This window comes from Rhinolophus sinicus, linkage group LG13 (genome assembly GCF_036562045.2).
Source record: "Rhinolophus sinicus isolate RSC01 linkage group LG13, ASM3656204v1, whole genome shotgun sequence".
Taxonomy (NCBI): domain Eukaryota; kingdom Metazoa; phylum Chordata; class Mammalia; order Chiroptera; family Rhinolophidae; genus Rhinolophus; species Rhinolophus sinicus.
In genome coordinates this window covers 53,349,579-53,361,758 of record NC_133762.1, presented here as the reverse complement: position 1 = coordinate 53,361,758, position 12,180 = coordinate 53,349,579, and the positions used below count along the sequence as shown (strand labels likewise).

At 42.3% G+C, this 12,180-nt stretch overlaps 1 protein-coding gene across 8 annotated transcripts in view; it reads left to right on the top strand.

Moving 5' to 3' along the window:
- KIF16B (kinesin family member 16B) overlaps positions 1–12,180 on the top strand; it is a 293,589-nt gene that overhangs the window by 180,513 nt on the left and 100,896 nt on the right. For 6 of the 8 annotated variants that reach the window (XR_002136070.2, XM_019714654.2, XM_019714650.2 and 3 more), the window contains 3 exons: positions 3,222–3,254; positions 3,606–3,659; positions 5,168–6,538. Coding sequence is in view for 7 of the 8 variants with exons in the window: in XM_019714654.2 (XP_019570213.2) it covers positions 3,222–3,254; positions 3,606–3,659; positions 5,168–6,538 (1,458 nt within the window). In the remaining variant the exon portion in view is untranslated. The remainder of the gene's footprint in view (positions 1–3,221; positions 3,255–3,605; positions 3,660–5,167; positions 6,539–12,180) is intronic. The other 2 variants (XM_019714652.2, XM_019714649.2) reach the window with 1 other exon arrangement.

Genomic DNA, 12,180 nt, shown 5'->3' with positions numbered 1-12,180 from the left:
TAGCTTCATCCACTCTTTTGTTTTTGATAAAAGACCTAAGTACTTTTGTTTGTATCCCCTGACTACGGGACATCTCAATTTGGATGACTTTTGAATCATTAGATGTAACATGTAAAATTGAGTTCACCTTCTTGAAGGCAGGCTAGAGAGGAGATTAGAATTATAGGCTTTAGAGTCAAGATGGATTCTGCCATTTACTAGCAATATGGCCATTTCTCATATGTAAAATGGGGCAATGATGGGCCCTAGCACACAGGCCATTGTGAGTTAAATGCAAAGTACTCAGAAACAGGTACATTGTGCCTCTTCGGTGGATGGCAGCTGCCCTCGCCCTCGCCACCATGAGTGCTAGCACTCGTACAGCTCCCAGTGCTACTGCTCGCCCTCCCTCCTCTGGCCCCATCCCCAGCACTGCTCCTCATTTCAGTGTATCATAACAATAAGAGGCAACACTTGAGCACCCAATATGTGCAGGTGCTCTACAGGTATTTTCATGTCTTATCTCATTTGAGCCTGACTATCACCCTTTGAGGTCAGCCTTGTTATTTTCTTCAATTTCTAGTAAAATTCAGCAGCCAAGGTTACATAACTCATCACATAGTCTCATAACAACAAGAATTTGTAAGCGGTCAGACGTGCTGACCTCTTAGCTCAGCCGTTTTGCACTTCTGCCTTCCTACCACCTGTGGAACATGGCCAGAGACCTAAGGGTCAACTTCGACTCTTCCTTTCTCATCACAACCCCCAACAAAATTAACCAGTTACCAAGTTCTGTCAAGTCAACCTCCTGAATATCAGACGATATCTTCATTTCTTTATCCCAGTTATCTTAGGACCTGCCTCCCTTATCTCTTGTTTATATGACTACAACAGCCTCCTAATTTGTTTCTTGGCTTCTCATAATGTTCCCCTCCCACCTTTTCTCCACAGAACACCACACCATCTATTTTTCAAAAACCCTATTCCAAGGCACTTTTTTTCCATCATCTTTAAGGTCAAATTCAAAGTCCTAAATATAATGTCAAGGCCCTTCCCTGTCTGGCTTCTATTGTCCTATTGAACTTCATGTCTTGCCACTTCCCACATAGCAAGTCAGGATCTGGCTACATTGAGCTTTTCTTGAATTTCTGTGTCATGCTCGTGGAAGAATGGTGGAACTTAGATATAGCTTCCCTTGCGTAGCTTGCCTTGATTCTAGGCACTTCCAAATTCTGAGGTTAGTACCCTGCTCTGTGTGTTATAACACTGTGTTCCTGCTCAGTCTTGGTTCGTGACACACTGGGTGAACCCCCCGTACTTATGTGATTGTCACTTACAAAATGGGAGCCCCATGGGGGCAGGGACCACATCTCTTGTACAGACTGTTGTATCCCTTATGTGTAGCATAGTGCCTTACACTGTGCTCATTTAAAAAAAGTAGGTACTCAGAGTGTCACATTAGAGATGAAGATATTAAAACTCACATTTTATGACCTCCTGAAACTATGCAGCTTGTTAGCAACAATTATAGTTGTCAGTACAGATTTTTAGTACCAAATTTCAATTCATAGCCTCCCTCTGCTGCTTACCTGCTCTAAAACTCAATTTTCTGTTCTATAAAATGGGATGAGAAACGTGTCAACCCGCTAGGGCTGAGAGAACAAAGTGAGGGTGTCGTACACTGAGACCAGCCCCCACACATTATAAACAGTCCTCAGGTGATAGATAGACTTTCATTCGCACACAGGTCTCCCAATGTTCAGAGGAGCTTTTGGCTTATGACCACATGCTTGTGTCATTGTTGTGGTAGTGTCTGCCGATGGTCACACTAAGCTATTGTTCGCAGAAAATAAAAATAGAAAATAAAGACAATTCCATTATGGAAATTCTCTAGTTTTTAAAGTGTTTTATCCAGGGATTCTGTTTGACTATATAAATATCTCTAGAAAGACTAAACTGTACCAACGTCTAAAAATCTCTCCTAGGAAACATTCCCAAGGTTCTGTTTATCGTTATATAAAAGAGAATGATCATATATTAACTCTAATGAAGCCCTGTACCTACTTAGTATAATGATATATGTGCTGGACTCAGGAATTGGCAAAAACCTCTTATATGTATTTATGTGATTGATTTCTCATGGGTGGCAATGCCTATAATCTACAGATTATTTTCATTTGATAGGAGGATAAATATAACCCTAAGTGACAAGTTTAAATGAAGGATTTAATACTTTTTATCATATATCACAAATTGGAGCATTGCTCATAAAATGAATTAATTGAGGATATTTTGGAAGCAGGCTGCCATGGGTTCAAATCCTGGCTCCACCACATCTTACGTACCATTATGACTTTGGATAGGTTCTTTCACATATCCAAGCTTTGGTTCCTCATCTGTTAAATGGAGATACTATTTGCTATCTTAAGGATTTGCTAGGAAGACAAAGTAAGCAAACATGTATAAATCACTCAACATAGCACTCAGTTCTGCTTACAAAAGCCATCAGACATCCTACTCTCAGTATTAGCCCAATTTAAGTTGGTAACAGAGCTATTTGAAATATGTGTTAGCTTATTTAGAAAGGTAACTGTTGCCAATCTGGATTTGCGCATTATCCAAGGAAAACAATTTATGGTGAATTTTTCCATCGTTCAACTTTTTAGATGTATCTGCCATCTGCCACAACAGGAACATTTAAGTGTAAGTTTAAGAATTATAGTTCATGCTGTTTAATAGGAATAGTGAAATCTTGCAGTAATTGAATTTAGTGTTTGAGGAGAAACCAAGTTTTGTTACCAACAGTTTAACAAGTTGTCTTAAAATTCCCAAGGGCCCAGCTCCCTTTATTTTGCTACCACTGTGGTAAATCTGTTCGTGATCTATATAGCGCCCAGTAATCCCTATATCATATAACTACTAATTACGAGGGCATCTTGACGAACTTATGTGCAGTATAACTATGAAGTAGTAAAAATATGAATGTGATTACTGTTCGCAATTATTGGTACTCAGTTATTAGTGCCATAATTATTATGGGAAGTGTGCAAAACAACGGAGCTAACTCAAGTGTTTGCTTCAAGAAATTGAAATGTGATATGTATAAAAAGACATTTCAATTTCTGTATGGCTATTGGCTTTTAAGTACCTAACTGCTTCTCTCCTGATGTTTCTCCTGGTTAATTCTTTTAATTGATGTCTGTTCTCTCTCTCTCTCTCTCTCTCTTTCTCCTTCCTGGCAGTCTTTACCCTATAAAAGGACCCATCTGTCTAAGGTAGAGATTCTACATTTTTATATACTCATCAGTGACTAAGCTGCATAGAATAGATGTACTTATTATCATGTACAAGTCTCCTTTAACTCTGTTTTTTTCAGTACAGTCATGTTTTGTTTGTTTTCCTTTAAGTAAAGTATGTTCTTTTTCAGTCTGAATTCAAGCACCCAAAAGTATGTCTAATTTCTAATCATGGTCATAGAGCAAAGTATACATTTAAACTTGCTAATCCATAGTAATGAAAAATAGTACTCGAATAACTGATGCTTTGTAATACATAACTATTGAGAGGGTGAAAAAGAGAGGAAAGCTCTTTTAGGAAAGTGACTCATTTTCATTTGATTTTATCAGACTTGAATTTGAGCGGCAACAGCGTGAAGAACTTGAAAAATTAGAAAGTAAAAGGTAAGCCATGTGGGGTACGAGTTTTAATACTACTACAGTTGCAGATTAATATGATAATGTCCTAAACTGATTTATCTGTGTTTTAATATCTCCTTCTGGCTCTGTGTCTGTTGTTTACATGGCTAATGACTGTAGGTCATTTCTCTTCAGCTTGTTAGTTTTTCAAACTTCATATTTGAATTTTTTTAAATAGTTCATCTTCAAATACTTGTGAGAAAGGAGAAATAATCAGTAGGCAAATTTAATATACTCATTAAATACACCAAATATATACTTGTTTACATTTAACTCAAAGGTATATCTTCTTTAAAAATATCTGCCGAGTTCTTAAAAAGCCGAAAGAATGACAATTCTCCTGTCTTATGCCTCCCCCCTTTTAAACATCTCTCCTTTCCTTATGCTGATTGGCTGTTTGTATTTCCCTGTGTAATTCACCTCTTTGTATTCTTTGCTCCCTTTTCTTTTGGTGTGTGTGTGTGTGTGTGTGTGTGTGTGTGTGTGTGTTTTGGAGAGTTTTTTATATGTTCTGAGTATAATTATTTGATAAAATTGTATTTTCTTCTTCTCTTTTTCCTGACCTATTTAACAATCCAAGAACTGAATCAAGGGTAGATATTGGAGTAGAAACTAAGGTGATAGAAAATCTATAAATTTGGTATGTTCTGGAATCTGGAGTTTAGATGTTACAGATAAATTAGTTTAGTCTTTAGCACCATAAATGATAGATCCTTGGTGGATCAGTAGATGGAGGCCATATATCAGTATTCTTACATATTCTGTGTTCTTGCTTTGGAGGCCATTCCAACCTCCAAACACTGATTTAGCACCCAGCGGGAGTCGTTTATTGTCCTAGACAAAACATGACTTGTAACCCCTGGAACCATGCATTTAAGTATTTTAATGGAGACTGTTCATTTCAATGTTATATATTAATAAACTAATATTTTGGGCCATTTGGTTATTACAATTTTTTCTAAACTCGTGTTTAAATGCTAAATAGCATGTAGTTATTTGAGCTGGAACAATGAACTGTTGATTATCCTGACTTTGATATTTGACCCCAATGAGTTGAGGGCAGCATAAGCATTTTTATTTAATGTCATCTCTTAACTGAATTTCTGTTACTTTGTAGCCATTGGACTGAATAAAATTATTCACATTTAAATTTAAATTGAGCATGGTTCTTTCTCTTTGAGCTCAGGGGGCTTTTAAAATTATATCATGCATAACACATTATACTTATAGTGTCTACAAAGAAATGATATCAGAGGCAACTGAAAGAGATTAGGCAAATGATATGTTGGACAGTTACAGAGTAAAGAAAAAAAAAATAAAAATAAATTAAACAGCCTGCTGCTGAAAATGAAAAGAAAAGCAGTTCTCCCGCATTTTTATTACAGTGAAGGGTTTGGTTTTATATTTATTTTTAGAACATTTCAGTTAGGGGAAAGTTGTGGCAACACTTGAGCAGTGATCAAAAAATGATCTGTCAACATTTTGCATTTCAGGAAACTCATAGAAGAAATGGAGGAAAAGCAAAAATCAGACAAGGCAGAACTAGAGCGGATGCAGCAGGAGGTGGAGAGTCAGCGCAAGGAGACGGAAATCGTCCAGCTCCAGATCCGCAAGCAAGAGGAGAGCCTCAAACGCCGCAGCTTCCACATCGAGAGCAGGCTGAAGGACCTGCTTGCTGAAAAAGAGAAGTTTGAAGAGGAGAGACTGAGGGAGCAGCAGGAAATCGAGCTGCAGAAGAAGAAACAAGAAGAAGAGAGCTTCTTCCTGGTCAGAGAAGAACTCCAGCGGCTCCAGGAACTCAATAACAACGAGAAGGCCGAGAAGATCCAGATATTTCAAGAACTGGACCGGCTCAAAAGGGAAAAAGACGAACAATATGCCAAGCTTGAACTGGAAAAAAAGAGGCTGGAGGAGCAAGAAAAGGAGCAGGTTGTGCTCGTGGCCCATCTCGAAGGGCAGCTCCGAGAGAAGCAGGAGATGATTGCGCTCCTGCGGCGCGGGGAGGTGCAGAGGCTGGAGGAGGAGAGGAGAGACCTGGAATGCATCCGCGAGTCCCTGCTGCGGGTGAAGGACGCCCGGGCCGAGGGCGAGGAAGACCGCGAGGAGTTAGAAAGGGCTCAGCTGCATTTCTTAGAGTTCAAGCGAAGGCAGCTGATCAAGCTCGCCAACTTGGAGAAGGACCTGGTTCAGCAGAGGGACCTTCTGAGAAAGGAAGTCGAGGAAGAACAGGAAATCCTGGAGTGTTTAAGATCTGAAAATGAAGAGGAAGTTAGGTTGTTGGAAAAAAACAATGATAGTGTCACAGATGTCACCCAGGTGGCTCAAGATTTAGAGAAGATAAGGCCAGCAGAATATAGGCTGCAACATAAAGAGCGCCAGCTCCAGTACCTCCTGCAGAATCACTTGCCAACTCTGTTAGAAGAAAAGCAGAGAGCGCTGGAAGTCCTTGACAGAGGCCCTCTCGGCTTAGACAACACACTTTATCAAGTAGAAAAAGAAATGGAGGAAAAAGAAGAACAGCTTGCACAGTACCAAGCCAACGCGAGCCAGTTGCAGAAGCTCCAAGCCACCTTTGAATTCACTGCCAACATTGCACGTCAGGAAGAAAAAGTGAGGAAAAAGGAAAAGGAGATTCTGGAATCACGGGAGAAGCAGCAGAGGGAGGCGCTGGAGCTCGCTGTGGCCCGGCTGGAGAGGAGGCATTCGGCCCTGCAGAGGCGCTCCACCCTGGGCCTGGAGATGGACGAGCAGAGGCAAAAGCTGGCCACTCTGAGCAGCAGCAGCAGCAGCAGCAGCAGCCAGCAGTCAGGGCTCCAGGCCGGCCTGGAAGCTGAGCAGGAAGCCCTGGAGAAGGACGGGGAGAGGTGAGACTGGGAAAGAAAAGTACGGCAAACCGTCATGATTGCGTGCTTTTTACCCGCCTAATGAGTCTCTCACTGTCTTTTTAAAAAGTAATTTTTTTTTTTTTTTTAGCTTTTATATTCTGTAGTACACAGGCAAATGCTTATTCTACCAACCTGAGAAAAATACCCCTAAACATTCACTTTCCCTTTAGGATCCTTGTTTTAGAATCATTGGTTTAAAGTTGAAAGCAAACACACAAACAAAAGCACAACCCTTGTCCATTAGCCCACTGACTTATGGAATGTGTATGTTTTAATATTTGATAAATGTCAAAGACTGAAAGCTTCCACCTTTGATTCCTTCTTCCTTTCCCTTTTTCCCTCTGGTCTGTCCCCTTCCTTCCATTTCCTTCCTCCCTTCCTTTTTCTTTCTTCCCTCCCTCTCTCCCTCGTTCCTTCTTTCCCACCTTTTGTTCTTTCCTTCTCTCCCTTCTTCCTTCCTTCTGTGCTTTTTTTCCTCTTCCTCACTCTGCTCCATTCTCTATTTCCCTCCTCCCTTCCTCATTGGCTTTACATCTTTTCCCTGACTAGCCAGTTACAGTAAAGCCCCTCCCCCCCACTGTGTTCACAGATTGCAGAGTGTACTGATTTCCAGACCTGGTAGGGAAGGGAACAATACTTCTCACACCCTGAGGATTTACAGGATTTGAGAGGAGGCTCCAGTATTACCGGAGAGTGGGCCCTTCTCGGCGCGGTGTCCGGGCTTGGTTTCTACACCGGGGGTCAAATCCGGAGGAGTCCGAGCTAGGTTCCCACACCAGAGGTCACACCCAGACTTTGAGGAAAACTGGGAATCCTAGCTGCTACCTTGCCAGAGGATGGGCCCTTCGGCGTGGTGTCCAGGTTCTTGGCGTCTCGAGCAAAGAATTGAACGAGACACAGAAATGAAATGGTGAAAGAACAGTTTATTAGAAGAAAAAGTACACTTCAAAGAAGTACTGTGTTTCCCTGAAAATAAGACCTAGCCGGACCATCAGCTCTAATGCATCTTTTGGAGGAAAAATTAATATAAGACCCAGTATTATATTATATTATATTATATTATATTATATTATATTATATTATATTATATTATATTATACCCGGTCTTATAGTAAAACAAGACTGGGTCTTATATTAATTTTTGCTGTAAAAGACGCATTAGAGCTCATTGTCCACCTAGGTCTTATTTTCGGGGAAATGCGGTAGAAGCGGCCCGAGTAGAAAGCAGTGGCTCAGGGGCCATTATTAGAAGAGAAAGTACACTCTAAAGGGTTAGGAGGGGGTTGTGGCTCAAAGGCCCTAACTGACCAGGACTTGGAGTTTTTATTCCTTTTTTTTCCTCTAGAATAGGCTGTTCCTCTCTGGGCATGGGACCACTTGATTGACACCTGTGATTGACAAACGGCTATTACCTCATCTTTTTAGACTACGCATGTTCCTTCCCAGAATTCAGTCTGTTATAATGATATTAATGAAATTCCAGGCATATGTATGATATTATGGTATAATGAGGCCCAGGTGAAAAGAAGGTCGTAATGCTGTTACTGCGCAGGTGTCAGTGACTGGTCCAATCTAGTTGAGTATTTTGTACCCATTTGTTTCCTCATAGGGGTAAATAATTACAATAAAAAGGGGAAGTTTTGGGCAGAGAGGGGAGGTCTGTTGAGTGGTTGCATTCTGTGGGTTGTGTTTGACATGCAAGAATGCAGAGACCCAATGTCTGTCTAACTGCCTGCCTGCCTTGTTTTCCCCTTGAGAGACGTGATCCCCATAAAATCTCTATGGGAAATTGAGGGACAGGAGGTCTTTTCTTCTGTATCTGCTTCCTGCGTGGCAGAGGCGTAGAGCTGTCCCTACCTATTGGGGATTCACGGAACTCTTGCCCTATCTGATCTCAGATGAGAGGAAGGGGTTCTGAGATCGGCCTGGAAGACCGTGCTGGCTTCTTTGGTTGGGACTGGTAACCTTGCTGGGGCATCTGTATCCCAAGGCCCCTGAATGAGGAGAAATAGATTTTAATTGATAAATTTAAAAGTGCTTAAAGAGCAGAGCTCAAAGCTATTGATGCAGGGTGGCTACGTGATGGAAAATCCGTCAGCTCTTATGGAGCCTGCGGCCATTCAACTAGTCACTGAGGTGGCGTCAGTTATCCAGGAGCTGGGCCCAGAATGGATTAGAAAGAACATTAGGCTTCAATGATTACAATCAACAAATATAAATCACAAGTGTTAGGGTAATTATCTAAAGCAGGGGGTAGGAGATTTCCATGATTCAGGTTAAAAACAATCTATTGTTTATAATTAAGAAACTGTTTTATGAAATAATTAAGGAGCAGGGGGATAGGAGCTAAAAAACTGGGAGAAAGGAAACTTTAAGGAAAAGGAAACTTAAAATCTCTATAGGAAAGAAAACTTAAAGTTTGTCAGTGTGGTTGTGGTTGGGCTACTTGCTTGGCTCGTATCACCAGGATACTGTATTAAAAAGTAAACAACCAAACAAAACTCTCCAGATGATTCTGAGCATGTTTGGTGATGCTTTCCTGATATTACTATTGGTGGTGTGAAAAATAAAACTAGGAACTAGCACTATTTTCATGGTAAAGAAAGAATAGTTGTCTTCCTTCACCTATCCCCTGTCACCTGCTTCCCACACAGTAGGTTCTCCAAATGAATAAATACAGGAATTCGAGAATGCTTTTTCTGGTAGCCCTGCAGACATGATGTCAAGACTCTCAGGAGGGCTGAGGGCCGCCTAGAGTGCAAACATCACCCAATTTGTTGTCCTGCAAGGGGTCTTCATGGCCCAGCCCAGCACTTTCTGCCTTGCTGACTGTGGGGACAGAGTCGCAGAGAGCAGTTTCCAGGCTCTCAATCTCAGGTGGAAAGGTGCTGGCTCGGTTATTAGATGTGGCTGTGGCTGGGTGGCCATCAGCTGTTACCGGTTAGCCACTAGCCACTGATATAACTGCTGTGGCTATGCTAGGGGGTTGGTTGGTTGGTAGAGAAGCAGATGGTGGATTGTGGCTAGCAAGGGGTTGGTTGGTTGGCAGAGAAGCAGACTGGGGATTGCGGCTAGCAAGTGCGGATGGCGGATTGCGGATCATGTGGATCCTACTTCCTGTGTCTCTCCCGGCCGCTAGTAAGACTGGGGTGCAGGAAGACCCCTTGTTGGGGTACTGGTGGATGTTTGCTTTTGTGTCTTGACCAGCCGCCATCGAAGATATAGTGGTATGACTCCCCTATCCATGGCTCCGTTGTTCCTTTTTGGCCTCACCATATTCTGTGTCCACCCACTGGGAGCCGAACCAGAGTCCCTGCATTACAGTGACCTTGGGCAGATGTTTTATCATTGAGCTGTGGTATCCTCACCCTTACAGGATGGGGTGGACAAGGTCAGGGGGTCTGTGTATTTTCTTAGCTCCAGACCTTTGGTCAGTTGAGATCCTAACTGTAGCCCAGGTGGGAGGGCCTAGAACGCTGCTCTTTCCTCAGCATTTCTCCCACCCACAGCCCCTCTTGAGGGGCTGCAATAGAAGCCCAGTCTGCTGGCTTCTAGGAGCCCAGCTTGACATTGGTAGAGACCCGGGATCCATGCTGATGATAAGGCAGGGTCTACTCTGAGGTGTAGCTGGAGCCCATCCATCATGCCTGAAAAGGTCATGACAACCTCCTTTCAAATGATCTGTTTATACTGTGGATTTTATTTACAGTTGCTCTCTGGTAATTCCCTCAGGCAAAACGGCAACAAATAACAATAAAAAACCATAATGCTATTACTTCAGAGAAATAGGTCGGAGGTTTAAGAAAATGATTGCAGGTATGTTATGTAAATGAAATTGCTGGTCAAAGCTCCAGCCCCAGGAAATTTAAAGTAGTGGAGGGCACGCTCTCAATTTGTATCCTGCAGTGTACAGTAAGAATGCAGCGTGAGCGATTAGCTTGATGTCCCTGGCTTTGGTCAACCAGCTTTGCTCCCTGGCCATTTAGTATTAATACTCTATTATAGTGGATACAGTGTGACTTCCATGGAGGTGATTTCCCAATGTCAGCATTCCTCCAGCTAAACAAGGGAGGCTTTTAGCTTCATGTGTTTTGATAGAGTAGACTTTCTAAGACCTAATTTAGGCCAACAAATCTGAGGTCTTTTCTCTACCTGTGATGCGTCTGTGGTTTTCTGTGAGTGTTTCGTGTTTTATTATTCCTCTGGGTTTTCATGGCTAAGCCAGGCCATGCCATACAGCCTGACCTGTCCACTTGTGAAGTTCCACAAGTGTGAAATACTAAATTCACATGAAACCAGATTAGACAACAGAACAGAATTTGACTTTCCCTGCCGGCTTGCTTTATGAACAAAATTTAATCCATTTGCTGTTTTCTTTTCTGCCCAATGATTGTATAACCATCAGGGACAAATGTCAGGCAGTTAGAAAGTGGCAGAGCTGCAACTTGAATCTAGGTCTACTTACCACCCAACTGTTCGCCACTTGTCCTCTTGTCTGCTGATCACAGAGCTGCTGCCTGGGCACGCCGGTTCTTCCTGTGTGCTGTGACCCTTTCTATAAATCCTGCCCAGCTTTCAGGGCTCCTCGCAAATCCTGTTGCTCTGTGGAGTCTCTTCCACTGTGCCAGCCCTCAAGGATGTCTTTGAACAACTCCAGTGGGCGTCATCTTAATTATAAACATTGGCGGTTACCTACTTACATCCGGCTCATTTTCCTTCTGATCTCTGAGACTCTGTTAATATTGTTCCTTGGTTCTTGGCTGACTACCTGGCCCCTAACATCACTCTTTTAAACTTATTCCCTCCTCCTTTGAAAATGTTATATGCTCTGCAAGTTGAAGCTCAGTAAGTGCTCGCTAATCAGTAGATAGATGAAGGGCTGAGTTAAGCAGGGCATTGCCTCCCATGGAACCCATGAGTGCTGACCTTGGTGACTCCATAATCCCATTTTGACAGTTAAGAATGTGGCTTTCATGTTCAAGATAGAGCAGTCAGTTGCTGCTGGTGTTATCAGAGAGCTGGCAGTACCACAGTGTGTTAGCATCTGAAGATAGAATCCCTGATGTTTGGATCTGAAGGAAATTAGAGAGACGAGTTGACTCTCTTATTTGATACATGAAGAAACTGAGACCCAGATTTCATTAACTTGCCCCAGTTCACACAGCATGTGGGCTGTAACCCCTAGCTGGGTCTTGCGTTCTCTGGTGCCAAATTTACTAGCAAGCTTGCCCCTCTAGCCTGATGGCCGTGGATTCATGTGTACCTGGGCCAGTGGGAAAACAGCCTTACAGACACTTGACCTCATATTAGATGTATCATTTATTATTGGAAATGTTTGGTTCCACAGTTTATGGTTTATCTGAGTTTCTTGAGCTACTCAGCCTGCTTTCCTAGGTCTCTCACTGGTTTGCTTTTTCACACCCTCTGCTTTAACCAAAGTGGATTCCTGGTTTTCCTGGCTTAGCCTCTTTATTCATATTCCTTTCTGTACCTGGAAGAATCCTCCACCATCATTCCCAAATGTCCAAATTTTCACTGGCTTCTGAAGATTCAATTTGGAACTACCTTGACCATGAAGGTTCTCCAGGATTGGTGGTTTTTAAAAAAAACTCTTTAAAGCA